At 47.8% G+C, this 24,249-nt stretch overlaps 1 protein-coding gene across 1 annotated transcript; it reads left to right on the top strand.

Moving 5' to 3' along the window:
• Positions 1-774: 774 nt before the first annotated feature.
• Positions 775-2,607, top strand: SMIM42 (small integral membrane protein 42). Its single transcript, XM_058536567.1, has 2 exons — positions 775-1,055; positions 2,524-2,607. Exons 1-2 carry the CDS (start codon positions 816-818, stop codon positions 2,605-2,607), a joined length of 324 nt encoding a protein of 107 aa, XP_058392550.1. The 5' UTR covers positions 775-815.
• The last annotated feature ends 21,642 nt before the right edge of the window (positions 2,608-24,249 follow it).

Here is a 24,249-nt window from a genome sequence, read left to right as displayed (position 1 = left end):
ATGTATATAGAGGGAATATTTCATGAAATTATATTATAAATGGAGGAGGGTAAAGGGACTTAATGGGAGGTAAGTTTTCTACACTTGTCTCCAACTGGTGGAATGTGGACACCAGCAGATCTTCATGGTGGTGGAATTGTTCTGTATCTTGATTTCAGTGGTGGTCACAAGAATCTACAGGTATGATAAAATGCCGTAGAACTATATGCGCACATTTGTTCCAATGTCATTTACTGGTTTTGATTTTGTACTATAGTTACACAAGATTAGCCACTGGGGGACACTGGGTGAAGGGTACATGGGACCTCTCTGTATTATCTTTGCAACTTCTTATATACCTAAAATTATTTCAAAATGAAAAGTAAGAAAAATAAGAGGATTGAAGGGGCATCTTCACAGGTAATTGGGGAATTCCTTTTTCAATCTGGAGGCCAGACATGAAGGGAGGTGGTGCTCAGAGGGTAGAGGTTTCTGGACTGGAACCATCCGTTCAGACTATAGCCTCACTTTCAAGTGACATCATAAAGCGTCAGAAGCCCCACCCACCAACCAGAAGTTTTGCCAATTGAACTATCATCTTAGAACTGTGTTTACATTGGTAGCAGTTGTTCAACCTTGCTGAGCACACTTCACTGCCTGCTCTGTTACATCCAAAGGAAAATGGACCCATGTGAGCAAAAGGATCAATAGATGAGTGGCCACAGCTCCACACCCATGCCTAGGACATAACAAAGAGCAAGCCTAATTCTCTTGGTGTTTTCTTGGTTGTGTGGGCAGTCTGCTTATACCACATATCTCAATTCCTTGAGAAACCTATGTCTTCCCCACAACTTTTCTTATGGGACAAGGGCACACTCATCACTGCCATATCTGCTCCTGCTTACCTAGTAAAAGTTCTCTTCTTCTTTGCACTCCTAATAACTCTAGTTACTCTACTCATCCTGGTCTGGAAAGTAACCAAAGGAAAAGGCAATAAGAACAGAGAGCCAGACTTAAGAAAGGAGGCAACACTGCTGCCACGAAGATCTACGGTTCTTGGAGGAGACTCCATTGAGGTGAAGACCTGGAGGTTCAAGAAGCAGAGCCATCTTGGGAGCTGTCTTAGAGCCAAGAGCCTGGGAAAGAAGAGCTGTTTTAGGCACCCAATTCCCCCAATGCCAGATGATCTGCCCAGGCCTGATTTTCGTCCTCTACCACCACCTCCGTTATAATTCACACTCATCCTGCTATTCTTTGCTTTGTCCAGGCTCCTGAGTTTGAATGTCTTCTCTCTGTGGATCTTCTAGACTAAAATTATAAATGGCTCTTGATTTCTAATGGCATTAACTGAAGAAAGGAACAAACAAGGAGAATTAAAAATTGATTATAAAGCCCAAATTTTCCGTTTTAAATTGGGGATGTATTGACTCTCAGGATATTGAAATTATTGGGAGCTCACAGCATCTCAAACTCTATAATGAAGCGATACTGGAAGATCAGTTCCAGAAGATCTTTGAAATGGAACAGCTCACTACCCTGAATTCTAGGTAAAATTCTCCCTCCTCTTCACCTAATTCTGGCAATGAAGAGTATTTACTCTCAAAAAAAATGATTTGAAGCAGCAAGCACTTTTTTCTCTTCTTCACCTTCCTCCAACTTTGTGGGTTGGCAAATTTTTAAAATATCATATTCTAAAATTATAATTTTATTTCATTTTTTAAATCTTTTCTGAGTTTGGAACAAATTAACTCCCTTTTCAAATGAAATCCAAATGAAAGAGGCAGGGTTTTGAAAATCCATACTCACATCCAGTTAGGCTTAGGTTACCCTAAGGAGCATTTGACCATTTGCCTGGAAGATATTAGTATTTTTCTGGGAGAAAAACCTCTTTGCTCAACCCCATTGTTAACCCTTCCTCGTAGAAGCATCATATCAGGTATCCTCTTTACTCCACCTCACATGCACTTGGCTCTGGAGTCTCAAGCCAAGAGTTCTTCCCCCAAAAGCTTTTCCATTGCTTAGAATTAGGGACTGTGCTCAGCCCTCTCTAAGAATAAGTCCTCCGGGCCGGCCCGGTGGCACAAGCAGTTAATTGCGTGTGCTCCACTGCAGTGGCCCGGGGTTCACTGGTTCGGATCCCAGGCGCACACCGACGCACCGCTTGTCAAGCCATGCTGTGGCGGCGTCCCATATAAAGTGGAGGAAGATGGGCATGGATGTTAGCCCACGGCCAGTCTTCCTCAGCAAAAAGAGGAGGATTGGCAGATGTTAGCTCAGGGCCGATCTTCCTCACAAGACAAAACAAACAAACAAACAAAACAAAACAAAACAAAAACACAAATTAAAAAAAAAAAAAGAATAAGTCCCCCTGGTACCTGGGCTGTGTCTTCTGCATCTCAGACCCATGGGTCGCTCCTTCGCTTCTACTTTAACCCATAAAAATTAAGGAGCTTGGTCATGTGGTGCTGAGGAGAGGTTAGTATTGCCACCAGACCCAAGAAGAACCCACCCCAGTCAGCAAGTGTTCTTGCCTGTCTCCTTGAGTGCCTGGTCGTGGTGGTGGTAATTGCTTTTGTGGTTGACCAGCTTCAGGAGAGACAGATCATGGGTGGCCGGCACCGGCACTGAAAGTCTAATGGCCAAGGAAGATGTATCGCCCTCCCCTCTGGTAGCATGGGCCCCTTCTATCAGAGGCCGGCTGGCGTTCCCCTCCAGCTGGCTACCACACCCCTTCTCAGTTCAGCATGCCTGCGGGGAAGTAGGGGTGGGGTGGGGTGTGGTGGAGTGGAGAATGTGTTGACATGAGTGAGTGTGGTTTCCACGCACCTCTTTGTTGACGAGGAGTTCCACAAAAGGTCCATGAACACCTCAGAGTAGGCAGACAGATCCTCAGCACCCCCAACACTCTCAGGATCTTTCTCTTCTCCCTTGCAAATGCCTCTATTCATCCAACAGACTTTATTGAGCTCTTGCCATGCATCAGGCTCTGTCCTAGGTGCTTGGGATACAAGAGAAAGGGGCCCCATCGTCTCTCCTTTAAAGCCTGTACAGCATAGTGAGAGATAGAGGTTAATGAACCAATCACATAGATGAATTATAAACCAAGAAAAGTGCTCTGAAAAAAGATTTTGGCTTTCTGAGAGCGTATACCAAAGAAACCTGACCTAGACTGGAGAAGGCTTACCTGAGGGAGTCGTCCTTGGGCTGAGAGCTGAGGAATGGGTGAAGTTAGCAGATAGGGTGGGGGAAGAAGGGCAGGCATTGTAGACAGAGAGATCAGCATGTGCAAAGGCCTGTAATGGAGGAGTTTGTTATACTAATGGGATAAAAAGATGGGGTTCTGGAGCACAGAAAGTGAGCTCAAGAATGGAGCACTGCAAAGCTGAAGATGTAGGTGGAACTGGATCTCACAAAACCCTGGTGGGCAACACTAATGGGAGACAGGAGACAGGCCGTGGAGGTGGGGGTGGGGGATGTCCTCTACAGTTCCCTCCCACCAGTACTTTCCTTTGTTTAACAGCTAGGTGCATGTATTATAAGATTCCGGGGCCACGTTGTCCCATACTTCTTGGGGACTCTAAGTCACCCTTCTCCCATTTTCTTCTATCATCCAGGATCTCCTTACTCTCCAAACTCCTCACACACCGCAAATCTCAGTTTTATCCTTATTGGGAACTTACTGACAAACCCACCAGACTGCACTGTAAGCCTATGGCCACCTGATGGCAGCAAAGGGTCATCAAACCTGGTCCTTGTAGGGACCACAGGACAGAGGGATCCCCTCTCTTCCTCACACTCTGAGAGCAGGATAGTTTGTCCCTAAAGGACTATAATCAAGTTATCCATGATAATGGGAAACTCTTATCCAGAAGACCTCCTGGGCTGGAAATTTCATAATTTTTAATGTAGGTACTATACATTGAGCGTCAATCACATGCTGCCTCTGTACAGTACCTCTGTTCTACCTAACTACTCTATGAGAAGGACATTATCCCTCTCACAGATGGGATGATGAGGCTCAGAGGCTGAAACAGAGAGTCTGATTATCTGCCCAAAGTCTCACAGCAGAGCTGGATTATCTTTCCTCTCCCAGGCTGCCTCCCGCACTCATCCTAGAATAAGACATCCTCTTGTGGGAGATCAAGATTTGGCCATCCTGAAATATATCTCTTTACCTTGATTGTTTTCTCTGATGGACATTTGACCTCCCCCACTAACTGCCTAAAGAACTTGACATAGAAGATCTTTTCCAGGAAGGAGTTACTATCTGATGGCTGTAATATAATGTAAAATAGACGTTACAATAAGAAAGGCACCAATAAGCCCATCTTATCAAAAATTCTGTCTCTCTGGCCACATTCTCTAGATGGCCCTGCAAGGAGTTGCCAGACAAACATTTACATTTATAAGAAAAATCTCCATTTGTAAAGGTATCTCCCTCTCCGTATTGGGAAGAGGGGGGATGACCTCATTTCTAGAAACTTATCAAGGTGGAAGGGGAGGCCTTAAATCTGCATAATAACCTTACTCTTGTTTACTGTGCTTCAGTGGTAATCTCCTGTAACTGACTCCCCCCACCCCCAACACCCTCCTTTGTCTTTAGCTGAAGATGGTATTTAAGACCAGAATCTCTGCTATTGTGTTGAGAAACTCAGTGTCCCTGGTTTCTCCCATGTATACATGCTATTAAACTTGGTATTATTTTCTCCTGCTAACCTGTCTTGTTAATTATTTGGCCAGCCAGAAGAACCTTAAGGGAAAGGGCAGAGGGGGATTCTCCCTCTTCCCCTACACCCTGCTTTGAGGCACCTCTTCTTTCCCTATCAGCAGGCTCTGCCCCAAAATGTCACTAGCATGTGTTCGTGTTGTTGTCTTGTGACTGGGGTGCCCTGTGTCTTCCTCTGTTGTCTCCTCCTCTGGCTTCTCCCCAGCTTCTTCCGAGAGGTCTGTCTGCAGCTCTAGGTCCTGCACTCGTAGGGAGCAAGTCAACAAGTACCAGCCACCATAAAGCACCCAGTGGAATATAGGAACCACAGGGAGAAGGCAGTGGAGAGGAATAAAACGCTGCTCCCTCCTTCAGGAAGCTTCCGGTCCACATATGGCTGAGGGCTTCCCTTGGACCAATAACAATCTCAGGTGGTTTCTGAGAAAGACCAAGGATGGGGTACTAGTGGAATGCTCCAGGCACTCTGAAGCCTGAGGGACCCCTGTGGGCTAGACCAATCAGGGAGGACTTCCTGAAGCAGCTGAAATGCTAGTGAAAGGGACAGCCTGGATTTAACTGTGGAAAGGAGCACATGAGGCATGACAAGACACAGTGAGTGAGGGCCGGCCCCATGGCTTAGCGGTTAAGTGTGCGTGCTCCGCTGCTGGCGGCCTGGGTTCAGATCCCGGATGCTCACCAACGCACCACTTTTCTGGCTATGCTGAGGCCGCATCCCACATACAGCAACTGGAAGGATGTGCAGCTATGACATACAACTATCTACTGGGGCTTTGGGGGAAAAAAATAAATTAATTAAATTAAAAAAAAAAAAAGAAACAGTGAGCGAGCCACGTGATGCATGTAAGGGACCAATGGGAAATCAGGTTTAGGAAAGAGGACCAACCAATGATAAAGGGCTTTGAATGCCAGACGAGGGTGTTCAATTTTAACCAAGAGGGAACCAGGGAAGGTTCCTGACAAGGAGAATGACAAGCAAAATTAACATTCAAGATCAATCTGGCACCGTCAGTGTGTAGAACGAATGGGAGTAGGGACAGACTGAGTCAAGAAGACTATATAAAATGCTAGTTGAACGACTAAACTTTCCAAAGTCCCCGGTGCTTTCCTGTTACTGTGACTTTGCCCATTCTATTCCTTCCACCTGAAATGCTCTTTTATAAACCTTTCTCGGGCGGCCCCATGGCTTAGTGGTTAAGTGCGCACGCTCTGCTACTGGCGGCCCGGTTTGGATCCCCAGCGCGCACCCACACACCGCTTCTCCGGCCATGCTGAGGCCACGTCCCACATACAGCAACTAAAAGGTTGTGCAACTATGACATACAACTATCTACTGGGACTTTGGGGAAAAAAAAGGAAGAAGATTGGCAATAGATGTTAGCTCAGAGCCGATCTTCCTCAGCAAAAAGAGGAGCATTAGCATAAATGTTAGCTCAGGGCTGATCTTCCTCGCAAAAAAAATAAATAAATAAAATAAAAAAAATAAACTGCACCGATTTAAAAAAATAAAATATAAACCTTTCTCCACTCAACAGTTTTTTCAGGGTGTTCGGGATGAGGGAGGGGCGCGGAATTCAGAGGAGTCAGAGCTTTGTCTAAAAGCAGGCCCTAGAGGGGCTGGCCCCACGGCTTAGCAGTTGGGTGGGCAGACTCCACTACTGGCAGCCTGGGTTCAGATCCCGGGCCCGCACTGACGCACTGCTTGTCCAGCCATGCTGAGGCAGCGTCCCACATACAGCAAATAGAGGGATGTGCAACTATGACATACAACTACCTACTGGGGCTTTGGGGAAAAAAATAAATAAATAAAAGCAGGCCCTAGGAATAGGAACCTTCGCCCATCCCCTTCTCCGAGCCCTGAGGGCTGAGTGGCTGTGCCAGAGGCTGAAATGCGTGGAACCACAAGTTGGGGGAGGGGTGAGACACCTCTTTTCTTGGAAAGTTGAGGACTCACAGGGCTGTCCTCTCAATAGGATGTGAGAGCAGAAGGAGACCCCTTGGTCCTTCGCCGTTCCTTTAGACATTCGAACTGTTCCAGCTCACTGAAGCGCAAACGCCGTGGATTCCCTAAGTGGGCAGCAGCCGGGGAATCAGAGCTGCCCAGAGCTGCAGTCCTCCGGACAGAATCCTGAAGTGTCAGACCCAAAAGGGCCTTAGGCCACCCAGGATTCCTCTCTCATTTTACAGAGGTGGCCCCTGATGCCCAGAGAGGGTGAGTGAGGAGGCGGTGAGTGTGGAATAGCGGCGAGAATATCATCATGAGGTCAGACAGGCCGGTGTGAACTCCCAGCTCCACACTTCACACCAGCTGTGCGTCCACAGGCAAATCATTTAAGCCAGTGGCTCTCAAAGTAGGATCCCGGGATCCCTGGGTGTCCCCCAAGGCCCTTCCAGGGGATCCAGGAGGTTGAAACTATTTTCATAAAAACAGTAAGATGTTATTCTGCTGTTTCACTCTCATTCTCTCATGAGCGTACCAGGGAGTTTTTGAGCGGCTACGTGATGTGTCTTCTGATAAGCCAAGTGTTAAAGAGATTTACAAAAATATAAAACAATGCCATTCTTGTGTCTAAGTATGTTATGTTAACTTTTAATAAGTTTATTATTATTATTTTTATATGAATTAAGTACATTTTAAAGTTTAATGTTAATTTCTAATACAGTAAACATGGATACATATAATCCATAAAAACAAAAGCTCCGCAACTGTTAAGAATATAAAGGAATAAAGAAATTAAAAAGTTTGAGAAGCACTGGTTTAAACTCTCTATGCCTCCATTTCCTTATCTGCAAAATGGGCATAATACTTATCTCACAGGAGAGTTTGAGGCTTGAAAAAGATACCTCAGGTAAAATGTAAAATTCCTGGTTTCCCAGTAAGTTGGTGACTGAGTTGAGAACAGTTATCGTGTTTCTTGAACTAGCCGTCTCTCCAACATCACCTGAGGGCTGTTCTTGGCTATCTCGGGGGACTTGGAGAGCCAAGAGTCCGGGGTCTGGGGAAAGAAGGGCTGTGGAGTACGAAGATGGTTTGCTGTTGGAATGTCTGCATGCACAAAGCCCCCATCTGTGCCTGGGGCAGATACCTAAGGCAAGGTCACCATACAGTGAGTGACAATCCTATCAGATTGCCCTGTGCCACCATAAGATGCCTGATGGTAACTGGTGAGAGCCCAGAAATGTTTGTGCATCTGTAGTTCACGTCTCTCACCACCTGAGGGGAGCATCTCCCCACATGAAGAACAGCAGCGTGCACTCAGGAGGAAAAAAAGAAATAGCTCTTGGCGTTTCCACAGCAGAAGTCACTTCAGAAAGTGTCTCCCTGAAGGCTCTGTTTTAGGAGCTGTGACATTTCCCAACCAACCAACCTGGCAACAGGATGATAAACCAAGGATAAGAGAAACACTCCTGAAGAGTTCCAGTTATCAATTTTCCTTCAAGTAAGGATTTCAGTATTGTATTACCTCCCCAGGCCCTTTTATCACTGCAGCTCCATCACAAGGGCTTTGCATGTCCCAGCTTATCCAGCCTGCTGATGGAGAGCCTAGAGGGCTTCTGGCCCCTACTTCCTCTCCCCCAGTAAATGCCAGTGGATTTTTCTCATCCCATCTGAATAGTGAACCAGCCTTTGTCTTCACCTTGAAGGAGCTGCTCCACTCCACTGAGCCCTGCTCCCTCCTCCCACCCAGCCCAAACCCTAACAAGCAAAGTTTCCTCACAGCTGTGCAGCAGTGAACCACGGAGCCATGTGGGAGCCACGTGAGATCCAAGAACACAGCACAGTGTGGGGGGGGTGCAGCAGAGGTCAGCAAAGGGGGACTGTGTTCCCCTCAAGACAGGAGGGCAGAGGAAAAAGGGGGAGACAGTGAGGTGGAGACCATGTGGGATCAGGGTCAGGGGCACTGCAGAGTTTGAGCCCAGCTTCTGTTGCTTTCTCCTTAGGACACTCAGGCCTGTCACTCAACTGCCCTAGCCCTTGGTTGCCTCATTCGTAAAAACACCTTGTATATTCCAGATGGCCTTCCTGGGTAGACCCAGGCAAAAGCAAGGCCCACGTACTGTCAAACCCTCTCTGTCAGAAGGAAGGCTTTATTTGATCTCCCCAACTCTCGACCCCTAACTTGCACTTTTTAATTCACATTAACACGTATTTCAGCCAATTGCTTCTACTCCCACCGTGGGATCCATGGATAGATTTTTGAGGCTCTGGGGACTTGGATGGAGGGGAGACACATTTTCACTAACCTCTCAGTGAATTTAGTATTTCTCTACCACAAGCCCCAGTAGTAAGGGCTATACCTGTGCTGCTGTCACTGACAGAAATCAAGATGCTTTCATATTCTCTCCGTTGCTGTGGGTCTCTTGAAATATCATTTACACTCATCACAACTTGGAAATTATGGTAGTTATTAGATCTGCTGCTAGATCTGGTTATTGAATGCATTGTTAGAGAAGATGGGAGATTACATGTCACAAAAGTGTTTTTTTGATTCTTTCAATAACCGTATGTCAGTAAAATTGGCTTCCTTTGTAATCCTTTGTAATTCTGTGTGTGCATTCGGGAATGTTGTGAGGAGTCCATAGGAGTCCATAGACTTCACCAGACTGCCAAAGGGGTCCCGAGCACAGAGAGGATTGACCCCTGACCCAAAATGCTCCTCTGAGTCCTCAAGGGCATTTGGGTCCAAGCAGGCTCCCAGCATGGAGCTCCCTGTGTGAAGAGAGGCTGAAGGGTGAAGCAGCTCATTTCTTGAGCCCCTCTGAGTACCAAGATCTCCTATTTCATTTAATTCTCACAAGGATTCAGAGAAGATGAACATACGATACATATTTAAAGAGGAAGAAGCAAAAGCTCACATAAGAAGTAACAGCCCACTCCCTGCTCCTCTGTGGTCACGGGCTAGGCCTCACATTCCCTGCATCCCTTCATAGTGAAGAAGTGGGCCTCGAGTCAGGTCCAACCAGCTGTGTGACTCCAGACATGTCACGTGACTTCTCTGAGTCTCCAAGTCCTCATGTCCACAGTGAGGATAAAAACACTGGTTCCACAGGGTTTCATTGTGGGGATCAATGAAAAAACATGTGTAATGAGCTTAGCACAGTGCCTGGACTCACTGGTTATATCCTAAAAAGTGGCTGCCATCACTATTACACAAAAGGCACTCAGTACATTGCATCTGCAGCCGCATTACAGTCCATTTTGGAAATTACAGGCAACTCTAAGGCCTCTCTCCCGTCTCCATCTTCTTCATCAGAAATGGCCAAGTATTTTGTTTGTTTTCTTTCTCAACATCCATGATTTCTTAGAAGCCAAATGGACCTCTCCCTCCTCCCCAGTGAGGAACTCAGACTGAAAAGATGGAAGCTTAAGTGTCAGGGCGGGGAGAGAGGAGGATGGTGGTATCAGTAGCCCTGGGCTCGCCTGGGCAGAGCTTTTCTCCGGAGCTGAGCCTGCTGGAGCGGAGGACAGGATCGTGCCATCCGTGTCTCTGTGTGCATGTGTGTAATTTATTTTCTTGCATGGGTCGGGGAGGTGGCTGAGATTTCACAAGCTGTACCTGACAGATTATTACACAAAGACAAATTGTGCCCTGTCTTACTCTTCTCCCAGTGTGGCAACCTCCTGACTCTGTGTGGTGGTGGGGGGTGGATATGGAGGGCAGCGGGGTGCAGAGACAGAGGTGCTGGTCCTGCTGACCCATTGCTCATCTACACACCGGGGTGGACAGTGGAGCAGGAAGAACTGGGGCACAAACACTTCGGGAGCAGGCTCTCTTAAAGGATGACGGACGCAGAGTCCTCCGCGTGCCTAGTCCAAACCTGGTAGCTCTATGGAAGACCAGAAGCCGACCCGCAGGGGCTGCACCAACCATACACGGGGGTCTCTGCTGCGCCTCCTGGAGAAGCCACCCAGAGCCTGGACGGGCCCCACCTGGTGTCCCTGCTTCTGCCCTGGGAGCTGATGGGAGTTCCAGTTTCTCATGGGGGTTTCTCCTCAGCTCCCAGATTCCTGCCCACACTCTCCCTGCTCCCACTATCTTCTCCTTTTCCCTTCCTCTTCCTAGTAAAACCTTTTCTATCGCATGACAGGATTTTTTTTAATGTTCCCAGGAGAAAATTTGGAAGACAGTGTATATAGCCTACAACCTCCCACACTTTTTTTAAATTAAAATGGTAGTGACTTTCACTGTAATCTTGAATTTATAATTATTTTATGTTGACCAGCATGGAAGCTAATAAAAATAAATCAAACCTATAAACATATTAAGCTTATTTGTTTGAGAAAGAAAAATAGACTGCTCAGAGCCCAGGGATACTAGGACTTTGGTTTTAAGAAGAGCCTTGACTTCCTCATCAATAAAAAGTAAAACATATTATCTTCCTCAGAGGGCTCTTGCTTGGGGCAAGGCACACGAGTTAGTTCAGTTATTTGTTCTTGGAGCATCTATTGAGCACCAACGGAACGTCTGGCGCTGGGCATGACATACTTTGGTCTGCATCATCCAAGAGAAGAGTGCAATATGGAAGGGTCCTCTGTGTGGCCACTGAGGCCGGAGTGCCTGATGTCCTCCACGGGGGTCAGGGAGGGCTGCCGTGAGGAGGCTTTGTGATCAATAGTTCTCTCTTGGGCTAGGTTCTTTAGCGCAGAGCTTGGCCTCCTCTAGTCCCTCAAAACAGACTGCTACCTGCCACACTCCCTCTCTCGCTACATCTGTCTAGTGTATCTCAGTCTCTTGCTCCTTCTTCCATCCAGCCATCCATGGACCCCCAGGGGAGATTAGCAACTCCCGCTCCATCTCAGTTCCCAGAACCCCACACACTGACCTTGATCTCATAGCAAAATTACCTGTGGTTGTATCTGCTCCACCACCCTGCAGGTTGGTACCACCTCTTCGTTCCCCAGCCACCACCCTGCCCTGGCACAGAGCAGGCACACAACTATCACTGAGCTGGATGGGCCTCTCCTCCCTGGACCGATCTCCATCTGGGTCTTCATTCTCCTGCTTTGCCTCCCTCCTCCATCATCTTCCTCCATTTGCTTCTGCTCACCCTCCTCTCTCCCTCTCTCCCTCTCTGCCATGCCTTCTCCCCACTCCTTTGTTCTCTTTCATAAGATCTGTAACTGAGGAAACGTTTCTCCTACTTGTCAGGCCCATTCATTCTCCTCTCGCCATGCTGTCTGGGCCGGCTCTGTATCACTCATCTCCCTGTGGTTCTCTGTCTTCCTTTGGCTCCTCCCTCCTTCCCCGGAGCTGTGGCTGAGCCCTGGCAGGTGCTCCCAAGTCCCACGCGGCCCCCACAGCAACTCCATTCCTCACAGGCCCCACACCCATATGTTCCCATCCAGGCATGCCCCAGTGCACACGCACATCTCCATCCCCTACACGGACCTCACTGTGCACACACACCTGCCCCCACACAAACACACACGCCCCCGGGTCTTCCAGCCTTTCACTGAGGAGCCACTTTTCCTTTCCTGAGAAGGAGTAGGAGATGCCTCGAGCACAAACCCACAAGTTCTTTGGAGGGCGTGCTCCTGCACTATTGGAAAGTCCAGCAAATCTCAGGAGACAGGGTCCTCAGATGACAACAGGCTTGGAGGAGATTCAGCAAGGACGGTCCAGGTCCCCTACAACACAGCTCCTCCTCGAACTCCAAGCCACATGTCCTCAAGGCTCCTGGACCACTGGTCCCTGCTGGGGCCCTCTGGCTCCTCCTGCCACTCCCTCCCAACTCCTTCCTCCTGCCACACTGAGGACATAACCTCTGACGTGTCCGGAAGCTCTGGACTTCAGCCTCCCACCCCTTTGCTCTCTAATCATCCCAGTAGTGCCCACACTCTTTTCTTGTGGCTACACGTGCACCCCAGCCCAGCCCCCCTCCCCCTGCTTCTTTCAGACACACACCCCAAATCACTCCTGCTCCTCCTCCTTTCCTATCCCAGCCCACCCGACCACTCCTTTCCACTCGTTCAGATCACCCATGGGCTGCCCCTGGTACAGGGAGCCTTCCTGAATCCATGAGCACAGAGGACTGGGGTATTCTGGGATAATCTCCATCCTGACAGAGAGTCACAGATTAACAGTTTGTAGGACCTCTGAGTCCATCCAGTCAACCTCTTTATTTTACAGATGGGAGAACTGAGACTCCAGCAAGGAAGTCAGTCATCCAGAGCACACAGCTCCTTCACCTGAGTGTAAACAGCATGCACTCACTCCCTGCTCAGTGCTCACACACCGCCGGGAACATGCTTGTATGCACACAAGTCCACTGCCAGGCGTGATTGTGCCGATGGTGAAGGTAAAGGTGGGGGAGAGAGAGCTGGACATAATTCTGCATGGCGACCCCAGGACAGACAGCTTCCAGACTCTGAGCTGAGTGGAGGAACCTTACAGCTGAGGAGATGGTCAGCTGGCTGATTCAGTCACCCCTCACCCCGAAGAGATGACCCCAGGAGACGTCAGCCTGGCAATCTCTGGATTTTTTCCTATCTCTCTCTCTCACCTGGGAGCCTGTCAGCTTTAGGATGGAAAAACCTCTGGTGAATGAAGAGGCAAGGGCCAAGACCTCAGGAGAGACGGATGCTCATTCTGGGGATCAGTCTGGAATCTTCATCACCTGGAAATGATGGAAGGGGTGCTGGGTCTTCTTATAGGCATAGGGACAAAGGTCAGGGTCAGCTAAGAAACAATGAGGGGACCAGAGGGAAAGACAGAGATGGAGGCGGCCTGGAACGTGAAGGGGGTCAGCCAAGTTTCCCCGTGAGGCTGAGTTCCTTGGCAGAGAGACGACTATTTTAATCATCCCTGTATCCCTCTTGCCTCCTCCCTCACCCCCGGGTCCCACCACAAAGAAGAGAAAGATGGAGAGGAAGGGAGGGACTAAGACTCACAAAACATGAAGCAGAAAGACGGGGGGAAATGGGAGAAGGAAAGGAAAACGCCTAAGTAGCAAAGATAGCAGCAGAAAGAAAAGGCAGAGAAATGGAGGCGGCTTCTTCTGCGCGCCGGGCTCGGCCCCGGAGCCGCAGAGGGGCGCCAGGCACATCGCACTCCCCGTGCCTGGCCCGCCCGCCCGCCCGCGCCCCTCCGGCCCCCTCGCTACCCGATCGCGCCCCGCTACACTCCAACAGAAGCCATTACAGAGAACAAACTACCTTCTTGTCTCCGAGATGGGTCCCCGGGGCGGAAGGCAAATTGCCTGCCTCGTGCATAATAAACCAGGCGTGGAGACCAGCGCAGAGGAAGCCGGGGCGCCACCGGCCCGCAGTGCCGCCCGCCCCCGGGCCTGGAGCCCTTGCCGAAGAAGTGGGTGGCCGCACCAGGGTGCCAGGGGCAAGGAGGGAGGGACCGCCTCGGTCCAGGAGAATCACAAAAGGCTTTAAACACAGAGTTGCTCCCGGTACGCCCATCCCTCCACCCAGTCCACACTTAAGTTTGTGACTGTCCCCTTAGCCTGGGAGAACCACACCAAGCGCTTGGTGCCTTTGCTGGGTCAGTCGCCTCTGCCTGGAATGCCTTTCTTCCACGTGAAAAAGCCAATTGCCTTTCTCATCCTGAGTCTCTGCTGGGAGGTTACATTCTCACTTTGAACCCTCAACAGTTAGAAGTATGTAATGGCTTTCTCTTCCTGCTAAGGAAGCACTGTGTTCAGAATCTGAGTATTTAGCGATTACATCACACGTACATTTATTTGCATACACATATGTCTCTGCTATTGGACTGCACATCCTAAAGGACAGACACCATAATTTACTTCTCTCCATACCCCAGAGTCTTAGCACAGTGTCCAGTACTGACTGACGGGCTGAATGAGTTGAAAAGATAAAACTAGAGGTCCAGACCACCAATCATCACAGATTCTTCTCCTCCACTTACTATTGGCTTCCTGCAATTCCTATTCTCCCCTCTCTGATTCCATGTAAGGGCACCGGGCTATATATAGGTGCTATATATTGGATGAAACCTCCTCAGGGGAGATTAGCCATCCTCAGGAATTGTGTAGGAAGAGGACATTGAAGAGGGAAAGGGGTATTTATTGAGCCCAGTCCCTGCCTCCAAGGAGCTCCCAGTCTCATGAGGAAGCCATGCAAATAAACAATGACAACCCAGTATGCCAACTGCATGTAAAGAGAAAAATAGGAGAGCCACAGCTTTTCCTGAGACAAGCCAACAGTCACAAACTTGTCAGTGACCCTGGGAGCAGGGATGGGGGCACAGGGAAGGTGCAGCTAGGAGGAGCCCATAATCCAGACAGGGGTAGAGGTGAGAAAGTCTCCAGGGAAGAGGCAAAGCCCAATGTAGGTTTTATAGGATGATCAGGAGTTAGGTAGGAAAAGAGGAAGGGTGATGGACATATGTTTCAAGGAGAGAACAACCCATTCCAAGGAGGCAAGAAATGGCATGGCCATCTTCCTGGGGACTGTAAGTAGACTCACAGGTGATCTCCTGAAACCCTAGGAAGGGGCTCAACAAGAGAAGAGCCTGCAGAGAGGGAGTGAGTTCATGGAGGCCCTCAACTAGCTGGTAAATGGGCTTCATTTTGTCCCAACCGTGACAAGGAGCCATGGAATGATTTCAGGGATGAGAGTATTGCCTCAGATTTGCATTTTAGAAGGATTATTTCAGCAGCAGAGTCAAGTCTGGATTAGATGGGGTCAGTCTAGAGACAGAAAGATCAGATAGGAGGCTCTCGTATTAATCCAGACAAGAAGTGAAGACAGCCTGAACCAAGGCAGGCAGACTGGAAACGGAGAGGAGCAGCCAGGCTGGAGTGTGAGCAAGGAGGCAGAGTCAGCAGGTCTGGGTGCCGGATTGGATCTTGAGGGATGAGGAAGGGGAAGGAGACAAGCCTGGCTCCCAAGGTATCAGATTAAGCACTTGGGTGAAAGGTGACACCATCCAAGGAAGAAGGGTGGGTTTTGTAGGTAGAGCATGTTGAATTTGAGGCACTGTGGGGATATAAAAATGTAGGTCTGCAGCTCAGAAGGAAGCAGTGCTGGAGACAGTTTTGAGAGTCATCAGCATAACCTTGGTGGCTTAAAGAAAAAAGAATAGATGCGATTACCCTCAAAAGTGGGAGCAGAGTGATCCAGCCCTGATGGCCTCGTGGTTAAAGTTCAGCACGCTCCACTTCGGTGGCCCAGGTTTGGTTCCTGGGCGCAGAACTTCACCACTTGTCTGTCAGTAGCCATGCTGTGGCAGCGGCTCACATAGAAAAACCAGAAGAACTTACGACTGTACACAACTATGTATTGGGGCTTTGAGAGGAAAAAAGGAAGAAAAATGGAGGAAGATTGGCAACAGATATTAGCTCAGGGTGAATCTTCCCCTGCAAAAAACAAAAACAGTGGGGGTAGAGGGAGAAAAGGATCCAGGACAAAACACTGGAGAATACCTACATTTAAGGGCAGATAAAGGAAGAGGAGCCCACTTCTGCTGAGAAAGAGTGGTCAGATAGGTGGGGGGAATCTGAGGTGATGCCACAGAGCAAAAGGAGGAGTTTCAGGATTGGTCATTAGCGCTCAATGCTGAGGACAGGTCAAAAAAGTGTCAAGAAAGACTTCAAAAGGGACAAGAAAAGGTTATTGGATGTCCTGTCTAAGTTACCCATCAAGGTTATCTCTGCCTTTCATTGTCTATCAGCTATTTTACATCCCTGTAAATGACAGAAAACTGATAATGTAAATGATTCTTGTTCATAGAAATGCAGATTAGTTGTGTCTGGTGGTGTGCAATTGATTAGTGCCTTGTAGACAAACTAGTTTTACATGTATTTGTAAATTCATTTATGAATTCTTGGTTGACCTATGTAAGTGTGGTATTTTGAATTTTCCTTTGAACCAGTTGAAACGTCTTACTGGATCCCTCGTTAATTAATGGGTTATATACAATTTTTGACATGTGTTCATTTTATATTTGTATGAAATTCATGACTTAACCTTTGTTTAAAAAATGATCCTGTAACAGAACAAAATAACTGAAAAGTGACCTTTGGATTTGATGAGTGGAACAAGATCTGTTTGGAAGGTTTGGCAGGAGCAGAAGATACATTGTAGTGTGTTCAGGTGGGAGTGGTAAAAGTGAGGAAGCAGAGACAATGGATTTCAAGAAATTTGGCCTTGAATGGAAAGAGAGAGATTGGGAATTAGCTGGACGGCACCATATTGTGGAAAGAAGGAAGTATTTCTTTTACAGCTGGCACCACAATTCCTCTTTAAACTGCCAATACCTTGGTAAACTGCACTGGGTATAAAAACAACGACAGAGGCACAAATGGGAGGGGCCAAGAAGAGGGTGCTATGAGGGGACAAAGGAGGGGCATTTAATTTGGCATGGTGGGTGGAGGCTTCCCTGAGGAGATAACTCCTGCTTTAAGTCTTTAAATAAGAGTGAGTTAGGGGGCCAGCCCCATGGCCTAGCGGTTAAGTGCGCGCGCTCCACTGCTGGCGGCCGGGGTTCGGGTCCCAGGCATGCACCAATGCACCACCTGTCAGGCCATGCTGTGGCGGCCTCTCATATAAAGTGGAGGAAGATGGGCACAGATGTTAGCCCAGGGCCAGTCTTCCTCAGCAAAAAGAGGAGTATTGGCATGGATGTTAGCGCAAGGCTAAAAAAAAAAAAAAAAAGAGTGAGTTGTCTTCTTTTTTTCTATGATTATATGGAGGCCCAGAAGGAGCCAGAGATGTTGCACTGAGTCAATGCCAAGTAGGAAGGAAACAGGCTGTGGTGGGAAAGCCTTAGGGTCAAAAAAAACCTAGGATCTTGCTCTTGCCACTGATTTGAGAGTACACATTGAAAGTGTACTCTCCGGAAAATCCAGACTGCTTAGTTGCCACCAGTTTGGATCCCTGAAAAACATCAGAGTCATGGAACCCTAAACACTAGTGCTGAGAAGGAAACTCAGACACCAGTGGTCCAATCCCCTGCCTCTCTGCCGTCAGAGAGCTTCAGCATCAGATCCCTGAATCGGACCTGTACAACCAGCCCATGGGCCTGAATTCAAATACTAGGCTTTTCCTCCTCAATCTACCAGAATCTCAATGTTTCTACACTTACTTCGACGTTCTTTTACCCCCATGGAGATTTTACATCCAAGAGGAACCTGTGTCCAGCACTGGGGGTCTGTTTCCTCCCGTAAGAAAGGGGCAATCTTTGAGCCATGAGGTCTGTCTCTCTTTTCCTATCCTAGAGGAGTGGCTGCTCTGTCAAAGGGGGATTTGGGATTCCAGCTTCTTTTTGTCGCATGTAGCCAGGACCAAAGAGACAGGCATCAAAAAAATTGTTTTAATAAGTGAAGAGACTGTTAATAGCCCTTTAGGTTATTAGAAGGAGAGAGCTGGAGCTCTGGGGGCTCCGAGGCCGGAAGCTCCTTGGGTTTATTTGCTGAGCTTTTCTCTGAGCTGGCCCCCTGGGTGCTGGGATGGAGGAGAGGGGAATGCCATTTAAGGTCTGGCTTCAGAGGCCCATTCTTCTGAACGATGCGTGTAATCATATTTACGAAAGTGCCTGGCACATTTACTTAATGAATGGTAGCTTCTTCCCTATCCTATCCTAAGCATCCCCAAAACTTCAGGTGGTTTCATTGAAGGAAGGGGTCTAGCATTTTGCTCCATAATAGAACGTCACAGAGAGCAAGGTCAGTGAAACTAGAGTGGTGAGTGACAAAGAAAGGATGCTGCGAAGGTAGGCAGGGGCCAGCTATGGTACGGCCTGTAGGAAATGAAAGGAGTGTGGATTTCATTCTAAGTGGAATAGGAAGCATAAGAGCTGCAGCAAAGGAGTGATGTGATGAGATTTACTTTGTAAAAGGATTACTTTGCTTGTGTTATTTTAGTTAAAGTTTAATTTTCTAGTATTGATGGTGAAATTAAGAACAGAGGTTCTTTTTTTCTCAAACAGGGTAACAATTCCTTAGGGAATTGCTTCCAATGCCCTGCTGTGGAGAACAGACTCTAGGGGCACAAAGAATGGAAGCAGAGAGACCACTTAGCTACTGTAGGAGTCTGGGCGGTGCTGAAGGACTGGTGGACAAGAGGATAGCAGTGGAGGCAATGCAGAGTGGTGGGAGTTAGGATACATGCTCATTTAATTTCCAATTGTGCTAGCTCTTTCTTCAGCTAATGAAGTAGTATCATTATCCCCATTTTGTGGAAAAGAAAACTGAGACTCAGAAAGTTCCAGTAACTTGCTCAAGGTCACATGGCTAGTAAATGGAGCTTGGACTAGAACCCATAGCTCTTGATTCTCAAACCAGAGAGCAAAGAGATGTAGACCCTGAGTGTCAGGTGTAGGTCATTATGGTGCCAGCCATGCTATTACCTGCCACACAGAGCACTCCAAGTCTTGGGACACCCCAGAAATCCTAAGTCGTGGTGCCGGGCATGGCCACAGCCGAGCTGCTGGACCTGCGAACCCCTCTTATTCCATGTTCTAGGGATTTTCGTCTGAGAATCTGGCACCATCTCCCACTGCGGTGGAGAGGATGGTTCTCAGGGCCATTGGGAGGTTAAGGGGCCACCACTCCCTCCTGGGGAAGAGCCAGAAGACAGTGTCTGTATTTATTGAAGGTTGGGAGGTGAAGGAACGCAGAGAACCTAGTGGGTTGAGGTGGGGAACTCTCCATCAGATGAGTGGGGTACAGTGGGAAACTGCCGTTTCCTGCCAACTGTTCAAAACTCACTTGGAAGGCAGGGTGAGAAGGATGAGGAAGAGTCAGGAAACCAGATCATCAGAGAAATGATTTGAAGAGTCAGAAATATTAAACTCAGAAAAGAGGCATCTCAGAAGAGACATGACGTCATGACAACTCCGTTTCAATATCAAAAGGGCCAGCTGCAGGGAAGGGGGGCCGACTGTCCAGACAGCATTGCCCTGAAGGCAGAATTATAGCCATTGGGTGAAAATTGCAAGGAGGCAGATTCATGCTCAATAGAAAAAAGAAATGTCTTCCAATTAATCCTGCCAAAATAATAGAAAAGCCGGGTTTTTTTAAGTGGTAATAATAAATTAACAATAGTGCAATTTACATCTATTAGGTTGAACCATATAAAATTGCTGATGTTCAATCATTTCTGACCTACGAAAACAACAGTTTCATGTGGCTTGACTTACTACATTTTCCCATCTCAGAATAATTTCCCAAGTCCTTTTAATGGCCTACAAGTCTCACAGGATCTGTTCCACCCCACTTCTCTCACAGGATTTCCTTCCACCTCTCACCAGTCCCCCCAGCCAGACTCCTTGCTGGGCCTTGAACCCTCTAAACTCATTTCTGCCCCAGGGCCTTTGCAGTTGCTGTTCCCTCTGCCTAGAATATTCCTTCCCCAGGCTTACCTGTCTTCTTATCTTAGAGGCTTTCTCTGACCACCCAACATAAAATCATGCACCCCTCCCCCCATCCCTCGCTATCCCCTTCCCCTGCTCTGTGTCGTCCACAGCACTTACCCCCATCTGACACACATTTAGTTGTTTATTGCCTGTTTCCCGCCATGATAATGTAAATGCCACCAAAGCAGGGACTTTGTGCTGTTCCCTGCTGTATCCTCAGGGTTTGGAATAGTGCCAGACCCATGGTAAATGTTCAATAAGTATTTTTTGCATGAAGAAATGATTTTTATCAAAGAGGAAACCAAGGCCCAGAGAGGTCAAATGATTTTCTCAAAGACACAGAGCTGATGCCTGGAGAAGCTAGAGGGAAGCCCAACCATTCAGATTCCAAAATCCAGTCTCCAAAAAAGCCAAACTGTGTTCATTGCAGCGTTATTCACAATAGCCAAGACTTGGAAGCAACCTAAGTGCCCATCAAGGGAAGAATGGATAAAGAAGATGTGGTATATATACACAATGGAATACTACTCAGCCATAAGAAGCGATGAAATCCAGCCATTTGTGACAACATGGATGGACATTGAGGGTATAATGCAAAGTGAAATAAGTCAGAGGGAGAAGGTCAAATACCGTATGATTTCCTTCATCAATTAGTAGATAATAACAACAATAAACAAACACACAGAGACAGAGATTGGATTGGTGGTTACCAGAGGGGAAGGGGGGAGGGAGGAGGGTGAAAGGGATAATTCGGCACATGTGTGTGGTGATGGGTTGTAATTAGTATTTTGGTGGTGAACATGATGTAATCTATGCAGAAATAGAAGTATAATGATGTACACCTGAAATTTTTACAATGTTATAAACCAATGTTACTGCAATAAACAAAAAATTTAAAAAAAAAAAACAAGCCAACCTGCTGTCTGGTCCCCTGATGGTCTTGATGGAGAACCTGTTTGTCTCTGAGGCTGAATAGGGGCTCCTGTTTTGGGTCCATAGTTGGACCAGGTGGCTCCAGAGGTGTCTTCAATTTTTGATATTCTTTTATCCACAGTTAAGCATCTATTTTAGTGAAGGCTCTGGGAAGAGCAAGGTTTTGGTCACCCCCAGGCTGTAGCACGACTGGGGAGCCAGACTAGGAGTGTAGACATGATACTGTTTGAAAAGAAGTCCCAATCAGTGTCTGTTTTGGGGAGGTGGAACATTAATCTGAGCCTCAAAATATGAAAGATTCCCCAGTTTGCAAATGAATGCAGGATGTGTTTGCATAGCGACCACCAAGAGAGCAGTATTATGTGGAGAGGAATAAAAAGACAAAGCTCCTCTGGTTCAATTCTGGGAGCTGATGGCTCTGCTCTCCCCGGGCGGTTGCCTCTGTGTAGCTAATTACAATGAGGAAAGGAAATGGGAAAGTGAGGGCCGTGAAGTGATCTTTCTCCTCCCTCCGGGTTCCTGCTTTGCAAAGAGCTGGTCTTTTGGTTTTAGAACACTGAGGGCCAGCAAGATAGCCTCTATGTGCCCAGCTGGGTGGGCATATTCTCCTAATATCAGGGCACTGCTAGAGCTGCCAGTGTATAGTGTGTGTGTGTAGGGCTTGGGAGTATGTTTGTGGCAGCGAGGTGTGTGGTGTGGGATGGTGGAGAGTGGGGATGGGGTGGGGGTGGGACGCTACAGTTTTAATAGAGCAAAGTAATCAACTCACATTCAATAGCATTTAGTAATTTACAAAGGGCTATTTTTGTATATCTCATTTCATCCAGCGCTCACCACATTTTACAGATAAAGAAAAGGTAGCACGGAGAGGTGTGCTGACCTGCTCTGAATCACAGAGTTCCATGAAGCACTGCTGGAATTTCAACCTAAATCTTCTCATTCCAGATTCCATGCTCTTTTCATAACCCCTGGGCAATTGTTGACATCTTTCATGATGTCTCTAAGGAAAAAGGCAAAGGGGAAGGGGGCAGATGCCCACAGCTCCCCCTTCTCTAGGTGAACAAAAGCTAATATTACTGAGTACTCATATGCTAGGATCTCTGCTAAGCATTTTAAATGGGAGAGGAACTACTATTAGTCCATTTCACAGAAGAGAAAAATGAGATGCTGAGAGGTAAAGTAACTTACCCAAGGTCAAGCAGGAGCAAACGGTGAAGCTCTATACTAATCAAGATAGGATACACCAGGGGCCGGCCCTGTGGTGTAGTGGTTAAGTGCACGTGCTTTGCTGCTGGCGGCCTGGGTTCGGATCCCGGGCATGCACCACTTGTCAGGCCGTGCTGTGGCAGCATCCCATATAAAATAGAGGAAGATGGGCATGGATGTTAGCCCAGGGCTAGTCTTCCTCAGCAAAAAGGGGAAGATTGGCGTGGATGTTAGTTCAGGGCTGACCTTCCTCACAAAAAATAAAAGATAGGATATGCTATGTTGAAGGAACAAACAACTCCAATATGTCAATATCTTAACAAAGATTCGTTTCTCCCTCAAACTACACGTTCATCATGGGTTGGCAAAGGGACTCTGCCTCGCATAGTCACTCAGAGACCCAGGCAGAGAGGGACTCCACTATTATGAAGCTGCACCATCTGGAATAAATGAGCTCTTGTCGCTATAGCAGGTGAAGAAAGAGCTGGAGGGTCTCACACTGGCAATTAAATGCTTTGGTCTGGAAGTGACATGTCACTTTTGTTTACAGTACACTGGCCAAAACTAGACAGGCTGGCCTTGCCCAACAGCCAGGGGACTCAGAGAGAGAACCCAGTATTAGTGAGTACTGGTAACATCTATCAGCTTGGCAGACTGACTTGAGAGTCCATGCTTTTAATCGCCATGCTACTCCACTTCATCGCGCACGAACTCCTCTAGGTTGAATTCCTTTTATGCATTGCGTTTATGAGTTTGCTTGCCTTCCCTCTCCTTCCTTCCATCCCTGCATTCCTCCAGCACTTACTGAGCAACTGTCTGCCAGGGACTCTGCCGGCTGATGAGGATACTAAAACAAACAATACATATCTCTGCCTTCAAGCGCCCTTAAGAGAAAAATGCTAATACATCATATACAAAACCCTGTGAACAAAGCAGACAGTTGTAAATGGTATCAGTAAGATACAGCTCACCTGTCCTGGACCTTCCCAGGAGGGAGGGAAGGTGAGTAGATGAGTCAGGGCAAGGCTTCCTGGAGGAGAAGGCCTTTGAGCTGGGCCCTAAGTAAAATTTGGGGATGAGAAGGACATGGACTTTCCAGGCAGAGACAAGAGCTAGGACAAAAGCCCAGAGGCAAGAAAGTGTAGGGTGTAGTCCAAACAGGGCAGGATTCCATTTGACTGTGTCGAAAAGTTGGGTAAGTGAAAGGGAGGGTTGACAGATGGATCCTTCGGGAAGGTCGTTGCGGTAGATCATGAAAGACTTTGAACGTCACACTTTGGTGGGAAAGTGCAGACAGGAGCACATTTGTACCTCAGCCCAGAGCTCCTGCTGCGAGGCAGATGATCTCCCAAGGAGGGAGTGGCTTTTAAAACTCTGGGAAGCTGGGTGATAAAAGGGCTGTTCGTGTCATTATTACTTGTCCTCAGGCTGGGGGTGACTTAAGAGAGGAGCCTGAGCCCATGTCACAGGAAGAGGCCTAATACATGGGACAAGCTCCTGTGGCCTGTCTTGTGCCTAAAGAAGAGAGTGGGTTCAGGCCCTTGGAGGCTCGTGTGGTGCCCTATCCAGCTCGCAGACTTGTCCCAAAGTGCCTGCTGGCCCTGTGGTGGGCTCTACAGATGCAGAGAGGAATATAATCGCAAGTAGACACACAGCATAGGAAGCACTCCACCTAGCACTACTTGGCCTAACAAAATTCATCTGGGCCTCCATGTTTGCACAAATTTGCTTCTTCGCCTCTATTTTTTTTTCACTCTATTCTGTTTGCATCTGTATCCCAACTGTCATGCCCTGTTTTACCTGTGTCAGTTCAACTTACCTGACTGCAGACTCAAGAGTCACCCAGGCCTCTCATTCCCATCCAGGTTGGACTTGCCTTGGGCTACCTACTGGTTCTTGGTCTTGGATACGTCCCTCCAACTGCAGCCCCCACTGTGCCCTGCCGCTCCCTCAGTGGTAGCTCTGGGCTGTGACCTCCAACCTTCTTGGAAATGGGTCACATTATCTCCAAAGTATTTTTCAGCTCTTACATCCCATCTCTGTCTCTGACTGCGTCCTGTGTCCCTTGTGTACAAAAAG

The sequence above is a fragment of the Diceros bicornis genome, chromosome 4 (assembly GCF_020826845.1).
Source record: "Diceros bicornis minor isolate mBicDic1 chromosome 4, mDicBic1.mat.cur, whole genome shotgun sequence".
Taxonomy (NCBI): Eukaryota; Metazoa; Chordata; class Mammalia; order Perissodactyla; family Rhinocerotidae; genus Diceros; species Diceros bicornis.
Note: the sequence above shows the minus strand (reverse complement) of the source record. Positions and strands in the feature narration are given on the sequence as shown.